General features: G+C 38.7%; 1 protein-coding gene across 1 annotated transcript; it reads right to left on the bottom strand.

Moving 5' to 3' along the window:
- Window positions 1-1,338: 1,338 nt before the first annotated feature.
- Window positions 1,339-21,014, bottom strand: LOC309382953 (acyl-CoA (8-3)-desaturase-like; the record flags this gene model as incomplete). The annotated part of the gene is given in 13 exon segments (XM_081934942.1): window positions 1,339-1,526; window positions 2,329-2,454; window positions 2,575-2,654; window positions 4,207-4,303; window positions 5,582-5,679; window positions 6,790-6,863; window positions 8,718-8,778; window positions 10,354-10,482; window positions 12,157-12,258; window positions 12,633-12,830; window positions 14,492-14,602; window positions 20,773-20,864; window positions 20,867-21,014. Coding segments are annotated over 13 exon segments (1,407 nt in total). The 3' UTR covers window positions 1,339-1,435.
- Between the last annotated feature and the right edge of the window lie 1,198 nt (window positions 21,015-22,212).

Here is a 22,212-nt window from a genome sequence, read left to right as displayed (position 1 = left end):
GAATGGGACAGACATAGACCAGTAGAACAAATTGTAGAATTATTGCTAAAATGTTTATTAGATGATATTATTTCACCTTGCCCCGCCTTCTCCTTTAGTGAAAATGTATAAAGCTTTCGTAATCCTTTGTTCTTGGTTCTTGGCCTTTTGACTAGAAACCCTGGGAGTACTCTAATAAAAAGCAATCAGAAAACCTGGACCTCGTGTCTGGCATCCATCATTGGCTTTGGCACCACGCTCAGACCCAAATTGGGGACAACAATATGCATTTGAAAGACAAAGGAACTCTTTTGAAGACAGCAAAGTCCACATTTTGAACAGAGATGACCGTTGGCTTGAAAGAGGGGGTCAAAGAGGCCATGTATGTCAAAATTGAACATCCCTCTCTCAACAGAGGGGAAGGAATATGACATCATCTATCTCCAATCTATAACACAGTCCTTTCAACAGTTCCAATAAGGCTCCACACCCATTTGTACCACTCAGGTGTCCCTGATGACACAGAGAAACCTCCAGGTGGCCCTTAATCAGAGCTGGTATTCAGCAGGTTCTGAGCAGTTTGGGAGAACCGGTAGCAGAAATTTTGAGTACATTGGAGAACTGGTAAATACCTCTGACTGGCCCTGCCCCCATCTATTATCTGCCTCCCGACTCCCAGCTGATGGGGAGGAAATGGGGATTTTGCAGTAACCTTCCCCTGGAGTGGGGAAGCTGGAACTTGGGAGGCAGAGAATAGATGGGGTCAGGGCCAGTCAGAGGTGGTATTTACCCGTTCTCTGAACTACTCAAAATTTCTGATACCAATTCTCCAGAACTGCTCAGAACCTGCTGAATACCACCTCTGTCACCCTCCCAGTCCAAGAAGAAGCCCCTAGAATGAAGAAAAGGACAGAAATATAAACATGCATGGTCATCTTGGTGATATTATTTGTTTGGTGGTGCAAGATACCTTTTCATTACTCTTATTATTAATGAATGTGGAAGAATTAGTAGATTTCTCCCAGTATTGGAAGCCCTGGGTGAGAGAAACATCAAGTAAATAATATGGAATTTCCAAATGTTGAAAACAAAATAGAAGAAATATGGATTGATTTCCTAGCTGCTTTTTGTATCTGCTGATGCAATTTAATCTCATATCATAATCCAGAATCCACTGCAACAGGCATTAAGTTTATTTTCACAACCATTGCAAAACAGAGATCAAATGTAAAAATAAGAAACAAGGCAATTCAATGAAAAGTATTAAGAAACTTTATTTATTTATGATACATCCAAGACCCAGAAGCAGGAAAGGGGGTGGGTGTTGCTTGCAATGCTAATACTCATTAGGAAACATACCAAAAGTTGAGTCAAAGCCAAAAGGCTCTCCAGCATTCTGTTTCATTCACAAATTACTCTAGGTTTTCTATGTCCATCTCAGATCTATCTTGTCTCTTCACCCTTGTTGAATGTAGATTTTAGAATTTTGTGTTTTCTGTTCAAGATGATATGCTTTGAACCAGATTTCACCCGCAACCTTCAAGGAACTGAAAATAACAGAAAGTAAGTTTCTCTTCATTGCCATGAGAGTTAAGTCGTACTTAGAAAAAGGCTGCCTCTGATTCAAGCAGAAAAGTGAATTCAAGTGCAGTAAATTGACGACAGAAAGAGTAGCACAAAAATCTCTCAGTGAGTGATACTTATCCTTTTAGGTATTTGACATGTCTTGACAGTATCTCTAGCTTGCATAGTCTGCCTATCTTTAGGAGGCCACCTGGGTGTGTAATTTTCATGCAAGCAATATGGAAATAGTTTGCCATTGACTGTTTCTAGGTTCTTTTTGCAGCTTAACAGTCCAGCTTACATCCTTTTCTTGATGGCTTCTATCAAATATTACCAACTTAGATTCTGCTTTATCTTTTTTCAAGATCACCCAGGAACAGCTGGGTGCTGCCGTCTGTGCAAGGCTCTTTGATGTTAACTGATAACTAATTATTTAATACTAAATAATTTTATAAAAGATGCATGTGATACAACACATGCTTAAGGACTAACATCTCTCTCTACTATTAGGCTGATTTTTATTCTTAAAGGATCTACATCCAAAATTGTTCTTCTTATTAGCAGTTTAATACTTTGCACACCAGATCGCTTTTGCTCAGTTGACATATTCACATATCTATAAGTATGGCTATATAATTGCATGTTCTCCTTTCCCCGACTCTTGAGAGCAAAGCCATGCAGATCCTTCATTTGATTTGATTCATTTGATCTGTTGGGCTAATCTTTAAATGTTGAATGTTTCCTAGATCCCCAACTCCTCTTCTGGCCTGATAGTCTGATACTTACTACACAATGTCAGCAAAGCCAGTGAAGAGAGGTTTTGACTGATATTCAATACCATGTTTAGCACACATGGATTTCACCAAAGGAGCCACCTTCCAAAAGTTGTGCCGAGGCATCGTAGGGAAGAGACTATAGGCAGAAAGGAAGGCAAAGAAGTTGTGATACTTTGCTATCTTTTTGCCTTATTCAAACTATGAAGCAGTTTCCCACTGATAGCTTAAAATCTTATTGCCTTAAATCAGTACTCACTGGTGCTCAATTTGAAAATTCAGGTGCCCAGTTACCCAGTCATTGAAAAAAGATTGATTCACATTGCAGGCTGACTGAACCTGGGAGAAGAGAGAAAGACAGGTTTTAGTCCAGACATACTGTGAATGAAGGAAGATCAAGCAAATGTCCACAATATATATTTATATTTGTCCATGATTTATATTTATATTCATGTTGGTTGGTTTGTATGTAGTGGTATATAACTACTATTTCTAGACAAACATATTGAATTTGGGAAATCTTAAATTATATTACCCTAATAGTAGAGTTTAAATACTCATTTGTTATCAAATCTGATAGTCACCAGAGTACAGTTTTGAAAATATGGAGAATTAAAATATAATTCTAGTAATATACTTATTTTTCATTTTGTGAAACATTTCTTTTTAATAGTTACTTTCAAATCTTCCCCTTACTTATTCCAGACTGAAACAAGTTGTCTGGTATGATTTGAACTCACAGGCCTCCTTTTCTAAAAAGAATGTCCTGGGACAGTTGACATCATGGTGAGAACGGCTGGAAAATAGCGAGGCTCTGCTGAGCCGCATGAAATCCAACCAGTAAATGCTGATGGGAGACCTTATAGCTATCCTGGAGGGACAGTGAAGGAAGGAAAGGCTCTTTGCTGACCATGAGAAACTTACAATTTACTCGTTAGGTGCAAAGCAAGTTCTCCCGAATGACAGCAGGGACAACTGCCATTTTTGGGCAGTCACGAAGGTGGGGCAACTGGGACAGTAAAATGTGTGCAGGAGTGATATTGAAGCAGAACAGTGTTGTGGCTGTGTGAGGAAATTTGTGGTTTTTCAAAAGTTCTTTCAGAAATGCCCCTTTCCAGAAAAGATTGATCAACAGTGGGGCTGAAAAAGAAGGGGGTAGTTTTGTCAAGCCTCCACCCCCTGAAACAGTGGCGGATAAGCACAGAGCTGAAAGAGATCCAAAATAAGATATATTAACTATTTGGTTATTTGGATACTCTAAATGCTAAAAGAAGAAAAGCAGAGGAGCCATCTAAGGATTTAATAAACTCTTATTTGGATTAAAATTTGGTTCCAGAACTTAAAAAGAATATGGTGTAAACAAAGGAAACTAAGGAAGAGAAGTAGAAGAGAAACAGTGCAACATCAGTTACTTTCAAATCTTCCCCTTACTTATTCCAGACTGAACCAAGTTGTCTGATATGATTTGAACTCACAGGCCTCCTTTTCTAAAAAGAATATCCTGATCTGGATGAAAACCAGATGCTGGAAATGGACAAGAGAGAAATGATTCCTGCCCTGGCAAGTTTCTCTTTCAGTTAGTGCTATTATCTTAAAATGGAATCTCATTTCCATTTTTATGAAGTCCAAACAAAAGCAAGGGCAATCATAATCTATAAGAAAAGGCATAGCATTTCTAAACACACTTCAAACTTTTCTATCATAAGAAAAGCACTGTAAAAGAAATAATAATAGGTAAAAATAACATCAAAAAAGGAATTCAGTTTTCACATGTGCAAACTTTAATTGATTATTATGGATCTGTGAATTATTGTCATATAATAAAATTATGCAGACAAGCTAAAGTTTAATCATATACAGCCATCAATTTTATCTCCCAGATCTCTCTTACCTGTGTAGAGAACCAATCCATGTTTTTATCATGATCGATGGGCATAGGAAGATGACTCGTCTGTGATATCCATGTAAATATAATACTCTCAAGAATACTGAGAGACAGAAATGAGGCAAAGTCAGGCAAATTAGGCAAAGTGAAACTATATCTACACAAACAAGCCTTTTAAGTAGAATAGTGGGACAAATTTATTCGTTTGTTTGTTAGGCTTAGAATGCAAGTCATTTACTAGACCAAATGATGACTTTCTATGGAAATCAATACATTTCTAACACTCCTCCAGTGACAATGAGATTCAAACCAAAGATCAGGACCCCCAATCATTCTGAGTTGGTGGACAAATTTGGAAATTTGACCAGATGCCATGGAAACTGATCCCAAATGGAGACTACAGAGTGGCTTGGCTGTATCCCAGATAGCTATTATAATGGCAATGATAGAGTTGAAGCCCACACATATGGAAGGTAGGAAAAGGATAATATAGAGCATGGGTCATCAACCTGGTCCCTACCGCCCACTAGTGGGCATCTGGGGATTCCAAGTGGGCGGTGGGGATTTCAAAGGTTAAAACCTCCTTTTGTGTGAGTGGGCAGGCGAGCGCAAGCGCGTGCACAAGCAAACACATGGGAAGAGGAAGGGGAGGAAACTTCTCCGGTCGCGCCTGAGCTGGTGGAGCACAGGCAAGCGCCGTCCCATCGCCAGGGATACAGTGAGTGAGGTGAATCACGTGGTTGCTCAGATCACACGGGCGCAGCCTGAGAAGACATTTCTGAGAAGAGAAACTTCTCCCGTTGGGCTGCGCCCGTGTGATCTGAGCAACCATGCAATTCACCTCACTCACTGTTTCCCTGGTGATGGGACGGTGCTTGCCTGCGCTTCACCAGCTCAGGCGCAACCGGAGAAGTTTCCTCAGTGAAGCTCCTAAAAGGGACGCGGGCTCAGCCTGCCAGGCTGCCACCGCTCCACTGAAGACGTTTCTTAGAAGAGAAACTTCTCCGGTCGCGCCTGAGCTGGTGAAGTGCTAGAAGGGGGGGGAGGAGCAGAAAAGACAAAAAGGAGAAAGAAAGGGAGAAAGAGGAGGTGGGGGATAGTGGGATCCTTGCTGCTTTCTGAGCTTGGTGGTTTTCTTACAGACATTTCATTACCAAACTAAGTAACATCATCACTGCTAGAAGGGAGTGGGGTTGTGGGGAAAGGAGGAGGAGAAGTCGAAGGACAAAACTGGTGGGCGGTAAGGAAATTTTTCCATCAAGAAAGATCCATTAGTGGGCGATAGGTAGAAAAAGGTTGACTACCACTGATCTAGAGAATAGTCAGGGTCTGGGAAGGGATAGTGAAACACAAAGAAAATAGTACATATGATGAACAGTACTTCAAAAGAAAGAGGTATCCCAAAACACCCTTGAATCCCAATATGGGGTTGAAGGCAAGAAAGAATCGGATAAAATATGCCAGAGTCCATGCCATTTCCTGTAGAAGAGAAGAGAAGGAATGGAGATTAGAATAGCATCTTTCCTTGCCCCAAGTAGACACCCTACATGGCATCTTACTGAGATCCAGATGTATATCTTCTGGAAACTCTGCTCTGTTTACTGCCCATTTTGACATACCCAGTTCTACCCTGGGTTCTTTTTTAATGGATTGACAGATTTAACTGATTGAAAAGAGCCATAAAAAAAATTCACTAGACAAAACTGAGTATGCTTGTGTTTTTTTTAAAGTACAATATTTTGAGCTCATGTCATTCCAGAAAGTGATAGAGATGGAGAGAAGTTTCTTTGCATGTTGTTATTAAGGGTTTTTTTAGTTAATCAGGGAAGACAATATTTTTATATAGTGATTATCAATACAACAGATCAGGTGTGTTTTAAGCACCAGTATTGCTCTGCGTATGGACCTGTTTAGCTCATAAAAACATTATTTTCAATAACTGACATGTTTATGTGATATCAGGTGAGAATGTGGAGATTTTATTAGCTTTGATTATTGCACAAAATTTCAGCCATTTTTAATTTGTGTACTTGACAAGAGTGCATGGCAAATTCCCACTTTAAACAAGGCTGGAAAAGTCTTGTCTCCTATCTTCTATATTAGAAAAAAATAAGCCCAACCCCATTTCCAATCCCTCTAGATATTTTTTTTAAAAAAGATGAACCATAACTTTATAGTTTTATTCAAGCCACCATAAATCATTTTTAATCAAAGCCCTCATAATCACTATTTGAGAAAACTAGATTGTAATTCTTGTACATTCTTAGTTCAATCATTTTCCAGTTGCCTCTAATGTTTCCCCAACATGCCTTCTATATGTTTGTTTTCCCAGGCAAAAATTGAATGCCTTCTTCATAAAAGGCCTTTTGATAGCCAGCAATAGTTCATCTGGAAGCACTTTGGAATTGGGTGACATTGATTTTCCCATTAACAATATCCCATGCAAACTTTTATATACACCTAAAAATGGTTTAGTCTTTTCAAATCCTCTTAAGGAAATAAATTCTAAACCTAAAGACATACCATGGGGGGAGGGGTGTCTCAGTATTGCATTATTTAATATTTGGTATGGATCATTTGTGTACTCACCCTCCAGAGCTTGCGTTGGAATATGAAGTACAATGAGTAAACTTGAAAAGTGGGCACTATCATCAGTGGCAATGCTGCAGAAGGAAACAAGATGCATATAACCATTAACTGTCCTTTCTAAACATAAAAGAAGCATCAACCACACCCCTGAAATAATTTGTATCTACCATTTCATTTAACAATTATAATTGTACTTGAGAATCTCATCATCAAAAATAAATCAATTCCAAAACTTGTATGTGGCAGACACTGCCTGAATTGTGCCACTCAAACTATTTGTGCTGGCTCCATTAGAACCAATTGACTAGAATACACTTGAATGAGCTAAAGGAAGCTCTGTTATTCCTTGTGATAAGTGGACAATACTATCTTACTCTATTCGGATTTATTTAGAGGAAAGCCCTGGTAAATCCAGTGAGACCAGCTCTCAAGTGTTTATATATTCATTCATAAGAGACATCTTGTAAAACTGCCCATCTTGTAAAATACAACTCTGGGTGACTTACAACAATATAAAACCTAAAACTAGAGATAGGGCAACCTACTAGTATATATAAAGAGAGCAAACCCCACTACCTTCTAGCACCGATGATGTTACCAAATTGGGTAATGAAATGTCTGCAAGAAAATTACTGGCCTCAAGCAGCACACAAATATTCTCTTCTATTGAAATCACCTGAATAAAAGGCATTTTTCCTTCAAAAGAGGGGAGGGGTTAATAGTCCAGAGGAAAAGAAGCATAGGGGCACAACAAGGAAAGTTGCAAAATACAGAATACAATATTGTAATAGAATATAATAATTGTAATAATTATAATAAATGTAATTAATGTAACAATATAAAAATAGTAATAGAATAAAATGTAAAGTAGAGGAAATAGGAAACATACTTACACTTGTAAGTTACAAATTTTACGTTTATAGCTTGGGTTTTTTTCTTAATAAAATATCTCCCTAACCTTTATAGGAAGGTTTTTTTTTAAACTTGTTCAGTCCAACAAGTTAGTGGTTCTTGAAACTCAGACTCAACACTTAATCTAATTGAAGAGAGTTTTTTTTAAAAAAAATACTTATGATAGAGATTCCCTCTGAACTGCTGTAAGCAGTTTGTTGTGCTGCCACTAGCTTGACTGGCTTCAATAAAGGATGGACCAAGTCATGGAGTTCATGAGATTCAATCTTTATTAGCTTGGATGGCAGTGTGGTAGCCTCTGAAGGCCATCTGAAGGAAGACCAGTGGATATCCTTGGTTGGTTATTGTGAGAATGGACTGCTGAACTTGATGGGCCAAGGGTTAGATCCAGCAGGCACCATTTATGATCTTATGAATAAAGCAGTTTCAAAAAGAAAAACAACTACTGGTGAAGAGGTTGGACTATATTCTCCATTATGTTCCTGTCTCTCTTCCATGGCAATTTTCTTCCACTGTAATTTGATTTATGGATGCTCCTCAGTTGTGTCTATAGAGCATCAAATAATTGAGCAGTTGCATGAGAAAGTGCAATACCCTCTCCAGCTTGTCGTGTCTCTGTTTGCACTGTTTAGGCATAGTCTGTTTCTGAAGGTATGGACTGAGAATCAGGATGCCTCCCTCCACCTTAAATATGTATATTAAACTCATGGGAATCTGTGTTTTCTCAGAAAGGAAAGATTTCCTCCTCATTCTCTGCAATGTTCTATAGTTGCTACTACTGCTCTTCTTCTTCCCTCCTCCTCTTTATCTTATCATTATCATTTATCTTATTAAGAGTTGATATTAATCTAAACTGTGGGGGGGGATTATGTAGAATGCATATATATAATCTGCCCCTGAGCTCATGGTTGAAAAGATAAGAGTCCAAAGATGATGTGAAAGTTGTTTTTTTGACAGAAGAAAAAGTTCATTTGGAGTTTAACAGGAGGTAGGGGGAGAAAAGATACGGTACTCACTGAAGAAAAAATATTGATGCTGATAGTTATAAGGCATGTATTTCTTTTTCTGCAAACCCAACTGTAAAAGAAAGACATGAAAAAAGTAAATAACTTTCAATAGGTAATTATAACTTAAGGCTCCATTTCTATAACATCCTTTTCATCTGTTCTGTGAAATAAATTCTCAGGCAGGAAAAAAGCAAAAAAATAAAGTGAGATGTACATAGCTGTCACAATAATAAATTGTAATTGTGGTAGTTAAAATAGATTGCAGTTTTATTTTCAAATATTCCAGGTGCAGAAACACATGGCAGAGCGAGATAGCTTTTAAAATTAAGCCCTGCATAGAAATACAGAAAGAATAGTCTTAAACTTAGATTTCTTAGTCAGGAAAGGAAGCTGTCCCCTTAGGTAGCAGAAACACTAGATAAACTTTTACTAATCTTCCCATTAGTAGAAGGCCCCAAAGGAAAGTATTACTGATGGACCTGGATCTGATGGGTTCAAAGTGTTCCATTGTCCCAATATCAGCTCTTCAGCCACACCATCCTATAGCCACCAAAATAAATGTCTTGTCTGGTTTCAGAAGAGGTGAATTAAAAAGGGAATCCAGAATTTCAGCTAAATAGGCAGCTTCTTCGTTTTGGTATTTTTACTGACTGCCACATCCTCAGAACCTCACAACCATCAAAGATAGAATATTTTCTACCAGTATTTCTGCTTGTGAGGCATAAGTAATTCTATATTTTCTTTGTTTGAAGAAACAGCCAAGGCAGAATATGCTTATCAAATCTGAAACAATCCACTGAGATAATTCACACAATAGTCAATCCAATCCATAACATTAACCAGAGAAAGAGCAAAAGGGAACAAACAAAGAGATGCTTAAGCTCCATACCACCCTCCATCTTTTAATCTATCCTATTCCTATACAAACTGCCAGGATTTTAGGACAGGAAGACAATCTGTTACTTTGCTTCCCTAACACAACTTCTCAGGATTGCGCTCACATGGCCATAAAAACTTGCTGCTTTCCTCAGAATCCTTTTGTACATGATTGTTCAGTCAATCCCGTGAGCTAATTCCCTCAATAATCCAGTTCATAATATTCATCTATAGCTATAAACTACCATAAGAGAACCAGTTTTAAGGCATCAGGCTAGAAACTGCAAGATTGTGAGTTCTAGTCTCTCCTTGGACAATGCCACCCAGCCTTAGAAAGCAGAGGTCCATATGAGTGGTGGGATTCAAACTTTTTTTACTACCGGTTCTGTGGACATGGCTTTGTGGGCATGGCAGGGGAAAGGATATTGCAAAATCCCCATTCCCTCCCCACTCTCAAAATTTCCACTTCCGGTTCTCCAGAACCTGTCAGAACTTCCTGGATACCACCTTTGGTCCATATAGAGAAATACACTTTTGTTATGGCCACCTTGGGTGAACATTTTGTCCAACCCTACTAATCTACTATCTCAATGAAATCTGTCTTATCAAACGCTGCTAATAAATATAAATAATAAACCCAGTAGACTGTGTTCAACTCTAACAAATTGACAATGAAATGGCTTAACAGTTGCTGTTCTGAATGCTGATCTGAAAGGAGAATGGCCAGGGTTCAGTAAAATCTGTTCTCATCTAAGCAGTTGCTTCTTACCTCCAAAGAAAGTGTTTCCCCTAATGACAAAATAAAGGGATGAAATGAAACATCTGGGTCCTTCTCGAAACAGTTGGGTTTAGCATGATGCTGGGAATGGTGCAAAGACCACCAATTAGCTGAAAGCCCCTGTAGAGGAAGAGTGAAAGAAAGCATTCAGGCTCTTGTAAAAGATTGCTTGACTATTTAGTGCTCTGCTTTGAAGAGGTAATACAGGGGAGATTCCACTGAACCTTTGAATCAGATTTTCAAATAACTTTGAGATGTTGAATCAGCTGACTCTGAATTATCTTGGAGAGGTTCAAAACAGTTTGAAGATTAAATGCACTTTTTAGCTTTGAAGAATCTCAAGCATTCATTGCATATGTGGACAAAACTGGGGGTTAATTTTGAGTACTGTAATAAATTCCCTGATATTAACATGACTAGGTGGCAAATGCGTTTTATCACCTTTCAAAACCCTGCCTGTCAAAGCACTGGAAGAGGTGCTGCTCTGCTATTTAGGTATTTAGAGAGATTCACGTATGGGGAGAAACAGAAAACAAAATAGAGACCTACACCTATTCTGTTCTATCTCTCTTTTAATGAGTCTTACTTTTTCTTGCTTCCATACCATTTTATTCTTAATTTTTCTTCAACTCACCTGTAGTATAGTCCCTATTAGCTTTGGGTCCAGTATTTTCCATCCTTTGTCACTGGCATTTAATCAGGCTTATTGATCAGGGAATTTTATCACTGGCATTTAATCAGACAAAAGCAGGTGAAAATAACACCTGATATGCTCATCTAATTTCACTGATAATTTTGATACAAAGATTTTAATAGCAGTGTTAGGAAATAGATTATAGCAAAATGATAACATTTGTTACTAAGAATGTTCAAGCAGTATAAAAAAACTAGGCATGCAACAGATGATATAGGATTTACTGTAGATATAATAGACTTAAAATAAAGGACAACTTGTAATCTCATTATTAGATGCTGAAAAACTTTTGATAAAATACACAAAGAATTCATGTTTATTATCTGTCTGTCTGTCTGTCTGTCTGTCTATCTATCTATCTTTCTATCTATCTATCTATCTATCTATCTATCTATCTATCTTTCTTTCTTTCTTTCTTTCTTTCTACCTTTATGGCTGTGTGTGTATGTTCCAGCATAACTCAGGAATGCCTTTAGCAATTTCAACCAAACCTAATACACAGATGACTTTATGTCTGGAAACTCTGTTGGGGTAAGACACCCCAACATCCCCTCAGTGTGTGAGTGTGTGTGTGTGTGTATTCTAGCATCACTCTGGAATGCCTGGGCTGCTAAAATGAAAAAAAAAAAGAATTACATCTATAGTGTCAAATCACAGTACTTTTGAAAGTGGTAGTTTGCATTTTGGATTCAAGTTCTCTTTAAGATACAGCCTATTGTGCCTTAAAATGGCATCTAATGTACAGCACAGTGCAGTTGCCATGGTAACAGCTTCACAGTACTCCATAAGGGGGCTTCTTTTGGTAAGGGGTATTGGTTGTAAATAAATACCCAGGGAACGCCGGTTTATCAGCTAGTATTAAATAGATTTGAAAATCCCTTGGAATTCATAAAATGGATTAAGAATATTATATCTGCTACTAAAGTAAAATTTAATGACATTTTCTCCCACTTTTCCATAATTTAGAGAAATTAGAAACAGATAAATAACACAACACATTTGATATATACTCATGAAACTTTTTCATTTATATTTGTAATATTCCATATTCTTTCCCTTCAATTCCGTGGAACATTCTAAGAATAATATACCTTACTTACCTTTAAATGGCACATTACAAATTCATGAAAATGGTGGTTCCATTTTGGATTACTGAAGACTGAAAGATGTCCCAAATCATGTTGTAGCCAGCCTGCTTGAGACTAAAAGAAAAGGGTGATTCGCCACAGAAGGACTACCTTTTGTGTCACTCCTACAACTTATATCCAATGGTAATAGCTATGCAAGAACTCCTGGGATAGATAAAATAAAGATTCATTCATTCTAGGATTTTTTTATTCAATCAAAGGGGCAGCCACCCAGAGAAGCATTCCAAACAGGATAGGCACAAGAAATCAATTCTACAATAGAACCACAGATGTAATTGAATGCAAGCTTCTCAAAGCGCATGACAATTGAATATGTGTTATTTTCTTTATAAAGAAACTATTTTAACTTGGTTGAAAGACAGTCTGCTGTAGGAAGCCAAACTAGCGGAAAATGCAATTTTAGCTAAAAATAAAGGCAAGAATATTACCTGAGCAAAGGTCATCAACACTGTGGCAATAAGAAAAGATGTCATAGATAGTCCAAAATACCACAAAACAAACCAGCCAGCAGCATCCAGTACTAAAATATGCAGAAGCATCAGGAAAAAGAACAATTGGTTTGGCTTGAAGAGTCCCATCTTTTTAACAGTGGACAGCAGTTCCCGAAAATCTTCTATTAATAATTGCTATGGGGAAAAATTCAGAAAATTTGCAGGAGTTTTGACTTTATGGATACAACATAGCTAGCCAGTGGCATCAACAGTTAACATCAAGAACTCTTGGTGTAATTGCCCTCCAAATATCCTTTTCCTTCCAAACTTTTAATACTCTTTCAAAAACATTAAATGCGGAAGAAAACAAATGAAAAATGGTTGCATAAATAAACTATTTTTCTACTTAGTGACTGCTAGACAAATTAGAGCTCATGTTTGGGATGCTAGAAATCAATGCCTATCTTATTTAATAATCTTGGCAAAAAGCACTAATGGGGAAACAGAAACAGGGGGGACGGAGGGAGATATATATATGATTTCATGGTATAGCTTGGTATAGTTTGGTAATGTATGGCTTTATTGAGTGTCCACAAGGCAGCACCAATTTATATATTCCTCCAATGCACATACTAATCTATAATTGGAGAATTACTAATTTAAGCAAACCACTGACTGTTGTGTTATTCAGTACTATTTTTATTTGTATAATTATTGTAAACTATTGGCACATTACATTCATTTATAGAATATATTTGTACTATATTTCAATTTCATTAATGTTTACTTAAATGTAGTATTTTATTACAATTATAAAATATGCAATTAATATTATGAATTAATATTAATTATTATTTCTGATTAACTGTTTATTGAACTCAATGGGGCTCTATTTACCTACTTTAATCACTTCATACAGCTGCCCACTCAATAACATTTAGCAGGTTACATCATTAGAAACCTATTGGCCAGAGGTCCCACCACAGGACATTCCCAAGCATGATCAATGCTATTTCAGGGCTCTGCCCACGCCTGAAATCTGACTTAAAAGGATCCAGATAAACCATTTTCTCTGGACTCCCTGAGGCTGCATTGCAATCACCTGCTTGTTAATCTTAAGAAAACAGGCTGGGATTAATTAGGCAGAGGCTGAGGAAGGCAGCCCAAAAGAACTGAGTTTACTTGCCCAATCTGATAGCCAACTACACTTTTAAAAATACCTTGGATCTTGTTTGACAGAATCAGATGAAAAATCATTTGATATGACATAAAATTAGGTTGCTCTACATGTGGAGGATGAAAAGGGTAAAACTGAGTACATTCACTCTACATTGGACACTAACTGGATATGTCTTGTTGAGATGACAGAAGCGTCATCGTGGGGGGAGGGGTTGTTTGGACTCAATTTGAATCTGTGGAGCCTAAAGAAGCAAACAGGGCTATCTCCATGTTATTCTCATCTGTGGATTAGAGTCTTGCTTACTTAGTGGAAGCAGACAGGGAGATGAGAGGAGGCCAAGCGTGAGTTATAGTGAAAACATCCTCCAGATATATTTGGGAAGAATCAAGTGTGGCTTCAGGGCAATGAGGTGGAAAGAGGAAGGGAATGAAATGGCAGATATTAAGATCACTTCATAATTTAAAGTCGGCTGAAGGAAATGGACTTTTACTGTTTTTATAAATACCAGGAGACAATGCAGAAAGATTGAGGAGCACCTTATAAAATCTCTTCTGTTGCCCTTAGTAGCAGATCAGTTTTAATGACAAAAGTGATCTTTGAGTCAACCCAATAATAACTAAAGGTTTGCAGTTTAACACCATAAGCCACTACCTCAATTTTCTGTCCCCCAACTTACATTTTTACTGGGTTCAAAGCTGGGCTGATCAGGTGCCAATTCCCCAATCAAAAGTGATGCCATGTGCTTCCTTACTAGGGTCTTGTCAAGGTGAAAGGCTGTAAAAGGATCCTAAAGCCAAAACATAAAGAAAAAAGGGGAAAAATATTATAATAAAGAACCAATTTAAAGTCAACCTGGAAGAAACACGAGTTGAGCTGAGTTGGGCTGAGTGGTTATCTTTATTCTCTCCAATTCAAAGCATGACAGACGTAATTCCCAGGAGGTGCTTGACCAAAGATATTGAAACACTTGCAAGAAATTAGCTCTGAAGTGTCATGATTATAATTATTAGAAAATGATTTTGGATTCAAGTAAAGTCTGGAGCAACAGATGACAAAGAAACTGCAGTGTTTTGCAGAAAATATCAAAGACAGAAAAATGTATAAATCACATAATTTAATTGTTTAATACTTTCTTTCTAGAAAGTAGTATTGATAGATAAGTTTTTCTCAGCAATATAAACCAGTTTTACTGCTTTACTCTGCAAAGAGAATTCCTGCTTTTCTGTTCTCATTTTAATTTATAGCTGGAACATGCACAATTTGCTTAGTACTGCCTTAACTTTTATTTAATTTTAAAGTTGAGAAAAATATATACTTCTTTTTAAAGACATTAATCATAAGTATAAACATAAAGAATGTAAAATTTTCAAAAATACAATATGTAGATCAGGTAAACAAATGGAAGAATCTGCTTAAGGCTTTGAAAAATAAAAGGGAAATACAAAAAACCAATCAAAATAATGATTTGGATAATAACTTTCCACTGGATCTAAAAAAGAGATCTGCTAAAGACTTGAAGTATCTTTGATACAACAAGAAAGATAACATCTGAATGAATTAAAAACAAAGAGTGTTCAAAGTAAAAGAAAGGAATATAAAGTTGTTCTGTTTGATCAAGATTAAAATAAAATATGCTTTTTATAAATCGCTTGCAAGTCTTTAGGGGCCTTTTGCTGACACCAGGACTGAAAGGTTGATCATCTATTGTTATACATATAGAAGGATGGTTTTGGAAAAGATAGACTTTTTTTGTAATTTTATAACAGGTAATAAGTTATCAAATTTCTTTTTACTTGGCATACTGAAGATTGGAAGTCACTTCTTTAAATATACTTCTTTTCTTTTTATTTCTTCTTCTTCTTTCCCTTTTGTTTTTCTATTTTTTCTTTCCATTTTTTAATGTATGTCAATGAAGACTCAATCATCCAGGCTAAAGGTGTCTAAAGGTGGAACTGGAACATGGAACGGAACAAACTTTGTTAATCTGAGATGTTTCATTGCTAAGCCAAACATCTTCATCAGTCAAAGTAAAAATTAGTTAGGCAGAAAATCATTGGAATGTACCAACCCTTGCCATACCCATTTCATTTGAATCCTGACTCTCTAAATCTCAGATTAACATGGCAGATTAACAAACTTTGTTCCAGTTCCATAATTCAACCTTTCGTCACCTTTGGCCTGGATAATTAAACCTTCATTGACATATATATTGCAACTCATTTCAGGGAGAAACACCTGAAATTGGTGCGGCAAGAGTTGATACATTCCAACGACTCTCTGACTTTGCCTAACTACTAGTAATTTTTTACTCTGACTGATGAAGTCACTTGGATGACCAACTGAATATCTCATATTAACAAAGTTTGGTCCAGTTGCCATGATTCAACATTTAGACACTTCCATTTTTAAAAAATTCTTTCTATTTTATTTTTCTGAGTTTAATTTGTATTTGATTTTACTAGTATGCTGAAAATATTTATCAAAAAATATTTTAAAAATTAAAAAGTTAGGAAAAGGAAAAAATGGGGTAATGTGCTTTGAAAGTGGGTTATAGTGACTGAGTGCAGTCTTATTTTTTTTTTTTTAATAATAAAATTTTATTGGTTTTTCAAGATTTATAGGGAAAAGGGTAAATGGACAGGTATACAAATTTTGGCAGTTGCAAAGTGTGTGAGGCCCCCCTCCCTCCATACCCATAGTATACATTTATATATAATGCATTAGTATATAATTGATTACAATCAGCATATTAGTTCTATTATTAAATTCAATCAAATTAAACATTACAGTATAAAATCCAAATATAATTCCACTTTCACTTTCGGTCAGTTTATAATAATATGATTTTCTTGTTTATTTTTGTGATCTGAGTCTTCTTGCTATTGCCCCATCTCCCTCCACTGGCAGAGCTCTGGCCCCTCCCGTGTCCTGCGTGTCCGTTGTAGTATCTGGTGGTTTCTCTAGGAGTGTTTTATTTTTTTCCATAAAGGCCTGCGCCTCTATGGGTGAATTAATTCTAATTCTTGTCTCCTCCCAGAATATCAGCATACCTTCAGGCATCAACCATCTAAACCACACCCCTTTCTGGTATAATTTATTCGCTAATTGCGAATAATTTTTTCTTTTTTCTCTAATCTTCTTAGGGATCTGCTTCAGAATGGTTATCTCCATATCATGATATGTCAATGCTTGCCCCCTTTGTACACCCAGAATTTCATCTCTTGTGCTTTTTCTAAGAAATTTAATGTGAACCTCCCTGGGTACATTGTGTGTTCTGGCGTAAACTGAGTTCACTCTATAAACCAGGTCTATATCCCACCCCATCAGTTGTTTTTCTTTATGTGTGTAGTCAGCCAGAATGTTTGTCATGATGTCCCTTATATTTTCCCCATCTTCTTCTATAACATTTTGAAATCTAAGATAATAGGACATTCTCTCAAATTCTAATTTCATCTGTTGGATGTCAAGATCTTTATTCCCTTTCTGCACAGCTTCCACCACCACCCCTCACCTCCTCCACCCCCCCTTCCACAAGATCCAGTCTCTGTGAGTTCTTATAAATTTGGGCTTGATTTTCTTTAATTTCATCTTTCATTTCCCTTAGCTGTTTCTTGATTTCCTCCTGGCCCTGTAAAATTTGTTGAAGCATTTGTTGAAAGTCCATCTCTATAGTCTTAGGTTGCATCAGTTCTGTTATCTTTGACTGTGTGGCTGGACTGGATGTTACAGATGTTGGAGCAGACGTGGCAAAGCCAGGTTTCCCAGGAGGTGGTCTTTTGGATGCCATCCTTTATAACATTAGAAATTCAGTCCATATATAAGATAAACAGTTAGAAAAGAAGGGTAGGCAGGTGAGGTCCGGGAGCAGAAGAACCAGGCAGAAGAGAATCTCTCTAATAAGTCTGGCAATAGATGAAAGGTTTCCCCTAGAAAGTTCAAAAAGTACCAATCCACAAGAGATTCCTCTGGGAGACACGGAGACAAAGACCGGAAGCCTGAATTTTAAAGGTGGAGTCAGGTTTCACAATTCATAAAGACAACGGAAGTGTGCCATCTTGCCCTGCCAGTTTTGGGCACAGAGGCATAACAAAGTTTTAAAAAGTTCCAAAAGTCCTCAAATCACAGTAGAAAGTGAAATTAAGTTGAAAAGAAAATCATCTCAACCTGGGTGAGGCTTCATTCGTTGGCTCTCCCCCCTCCTCCTTCCCCGGGGGCTGAGAGCAAAATTATTCCTCGCCGCTTGTCCAAGGGGGGGGGGGAGAAACCCCCCTCCCTCCAGCCGCGCCTCCAGAATACTCCGAAAGTTGTTTTTTTAAAAAAAGCTGAATAATTCTTCCTACAGAATAGGGAATGAAGAGAGAAGCAACCTCACCGCACCGCAGCTGCTTCCTTCCATTGTTGCATTCTCCGGTCGGCTTTAGCGAGGCGCGAGGCGCAGAAACGCGAGGCGCCCTCCGATCTAGCTCCCCGGTGCCTTGGGCGCGCGAGAGACCTCCCGCCGGCTGCCGCCGCTGCAGGAGCTCCCCGCGATGCCGCCCCTCCGGCAGGACCCCTCTGAGGGGTGTCCTGTGCCCCCCAAGGAGTGGGGAAGCCCACCGGAGAGCCGGAGCGGGCAGAGAGCTGCCCGTCGCCACTGCCGCCGGAACCGGAACCGCTGAGTGCAGTCTTATTTTTTAAATGACGATAAAATTATTATTTTTTCTTCTGTTCAGTCATGTCCAATTCTCACGGACTGTTGGACATTTTTTTTGGCAAGGTTTTTCAGAAGTGACATGCCACTGCTTCCTTCCTAGGGCTGAGATAAAGTGATTAGCCTAAGATCATCCAGTCAGCTTCATGCACAAGGCAGCACTTGAATTCACAATTTCCCAATATCTAGCCTGATGCCTTAATCACTACACCAAACTGGCTCCATGACAATTTTTGTGATTAGTCATGAAGTCATGTCCAACCCATTGCGACCCCATGGACACATAACTTATGTCTTATCTTTTTATTTTCTACATCCAGGTTGTTGTTGTTGTTGTTGTTGTTGTGTGTGTGAGAAAGGGGGGGGTGTTTTGTTTTCTGAGCTCCTACTTGCAGTCCATATTAACAGAAGCCAAATACTGGTTTTCCCAATTGACCAAAAAGTGTATAAGTATGTGTATCTTCAAATAATCATGTGATATAGATCCAGTTTCTCTCTTTGCAAAAGGGAAGACAGATAGAATAGTATTGCATTACTGAACTACTGGCTCCTTGTTAAAATTGTGTATGATTAATTTAAAAATTACAAATAGATTATTTGGCCAGCTGGTCTTCTAGTCTCTGCCGTGCATGCTGGGGACACATGTGTGCGTGCGCAAGGGTTGGGGTATATGCATGCAGGGGTGCTCGCATTTCATTTGGGGTCTCACATGATGCCCTCATGCCCTCTTTTGGCCTCCAGATTGGCACAGGAGGCCTTCCGAGGCCAAAACAGGGCACAGGGGGGATGCGCATGGTCCCTCAACCCCATTTCGGGCCTGGAATGCCTCCTGCACCAATCTGGAAGCCAAAACAGAGCATAAGGGCACTGCGTGAGGCCCCAAAATGTAATGGGAGGCAAAACAGGGCACAGAAAGGGCAGGGCACATACGCGGGGGGCATGGGAGCATGGGGGGTCACACACATATACACAGGAGTGGGGCACGTGCAGGTGGGTTGTGCATGCATTGAATACTTTTGGCACATGAGGACAAAAAGGTTGGGCATCACTGGCATAGCGTATATCAGGAATAATATCTCCTTGTGAATGTAAAAGAGAAAGAAAGAATCTCTGTGCTGAATTCACTGCACCATTTTGTGGGTAGGATTCCTGTTTTATTTCTCCCACTTCTATTTGAATTAACAATGGGATTTACAAGGTTTGGTTCAGTCCTTCAGAGTTGGGAAAATCATAGACTCATAACACAATGGATTTTAAAAGGGACCATTTGGCCATCCTCTCAAACCTCTCTTCTTATGTGTGATTCCTCCTTAATGGAAGGCTGCCTCGTCTCTGCCTGAAGACATCCAAAAAGGAAGCCCACATCTTTCCCTCAATCTGTGGTTCCATTCTCACACACTTGCTTCCTCCACATTAAGCCTGTTTACTCAGTCTCACTTAAGACTTTTCTTCTCTAGGCTCAATAGTTCAGTTTAACAATTCCTTCAACAACCACCTCACTCTCTCTTTGTGGCTCCTGTTCCAACTGTTTTGGACCTTTCTTAAAGTGTAGCTCCACAAACTGAGCAAAGAGCAGAATAAATGGATTGCTTTGTAATTAACTGAGAAAGCCAAATACTAGCAAAAAGAAAGTCAATATCGGCTTCATATAGTATAGAAAGACTTTTGAAAAGTGTTCCGAAAAATGGGAATCTTGTTGTCTTCATGAGAAACTTACATACAAGTCAGGAAGCCACAATACAGGCAGAACATGGCAAAACAGACTGACTCCAGGTTAGCAAAGGCTGTGTACTTGACCCTTATATTCAATTTATATGCTGAATATATATGAAGGGCAACTGGTTTTAACATTGGAGGAAGAAACATCAACAGCCTGCATTACTCTGATAGCCCTACCCTGAAGCTGAATATACAGAAAATCTGCAAGTTTTCATGATAAACGTCAAGGGGCAGAGTGGAAAATGGGATTAAAATTAAATATGTGAAGAAGACCAAACTAATTATAACCACGTACAAGGACATTGGCAGTGAAGAGACTGAAAATGACAAATAGAATCAACCCTGAACGGTAAAGGAACAAGCAATCAATAAATCTGACTAGCACTCAGTAGAGCTACCACAGAAGCCTTGGAAAAGATATTTAAATGCTGTGCCCATAGCTACAAATATTAGAATTGCGTAAACTGTGGTATTCCCTGTGACACTTTACGGGAGCGAAAGAAACTGGCCACCCGAGTCCTCGTCTGGTCAGCTGCCCCGCGCCTTACCGTGGCATCCTGCCCTGCGTACGAGCTGATAGTCCGAGAGCCCCCCGGGTGCCTCCTGTGGAACCGGGTGATGTCATAGACTTTCCTGTCATCACCAGCCAGCGCTCCCGTGACGAGTCTTCCTGGCCAGTGCGCAGCCCGATCTCTTCCCAGGTAAACCACCGCGAAGGGCCGGACTGATCGGCCGCAGGATCAGCCTCCCTCCTCCGTCTGATCCCGATTTCTCCTTGTTGGGAAGCCATCCCCCCGACACTGAGGCTTCGGGGAACTTGGCACTGTGTTTTTCAGCACCATCGGGAGGGCGGACTGGGCGAGTCTGAACAAGGGAGTTTCCTCCCTTTTCCGCCTTCGATTGGCCCAAAAACGCAGATTGAGAAACTCGCGAAAAAGCAACTCGGGCGAGCCTAAAATGTTCGGTTTTTCGAGTACGAAAGAGAAGCCGGCTGCGGATCGGTGTGAGTCATTGTATTTTGAAAAGTTGCCCTCCCCAGCTGATAGTGATAGGACGGAGATCAGCTGTGCCAGCAATTGTTTATTTTGGAGAAGAAACTGAGCTGGGATTCAAAGAGTCACTATTGATTCATCTCTGCCTTCTCTCCATCCCTGGAATACCACAGGTTGAGGATTTCTACTGGCTATACAGAAAGGAGATTGGCATAATCTGAAACAGCTTTCATTTCCTTAAACATTACAGTGGCAAAACACACATCTTTCCTGCAGAGGCTTATCACTAATACACTACATCCTTATCTTGCAATTGCTCAATACCTAAACTCAGATCAGGCAATAAGCCAACAATAGGTTGGTACTGGTAAAGAATTGAGAGGATTCACTGCTCTGGCTTGAGAATGAAAATCTGACACCAGGACTTCCACAGTGCCACTATCCCTGGGAATAGTCATTCTCTCTGCATTGGGAGACCTTAAACGTTTGAAGTATAATTAAATAAATGCCTCCCTGAATAAGAGACATTTACAGGCAATGGTTACTGAGTATCTTACTCCCATTTTCCTACCTGTCTTTCACTGGAAGGTAACAAATGGGATGTTTATGAAGGAAAAGAGAGAAGAAAAGAGGGAAGTCTGGAAACAAGTGAGGGTTGTCAGGAAAGGTTTTCTAATAGGTTAAAAATCAGCTCTTATAGAAACCCCTTAATGAAATAACCAAGTTTGTCCCAGACAGCCTATTTAAAGAATATCAAAATATGAGTTTTCTCAAAGTGTATTTTCTAATTATTATTATTTTATTTCTCATAATTACTTATTTCCTCATGGAAGTCGTATGGTTTCTCTGGATGTCTCCTGTGAGCCATATCCCTCCTGAAGTGAAAACATTTCCATTTTTCTGCTTAGAGACACCATCTTTCTATTAATTCCACATGGGTTTTCTTATCTCTTCTTTGTTTGATAATTATGTTAGGATTTAATTTCTGTTTGGTTA

The sequence above is a fragment of the Natrix helvetica genome (genome assembly GCF_964273705.1).
Source record: "Natrix helvetica genome assembly, chromosome: 1".
Taxonomy (NCBI): domain Eukaryota; kingdom Metazoa; phylum Chordata; class Lepidosauria; order Squamata; family Natricidae; genus Natrix; species Natrix helvetica.
This window is presented reverse-complemented; position numbering and strand designations above follow the sequence as displayed.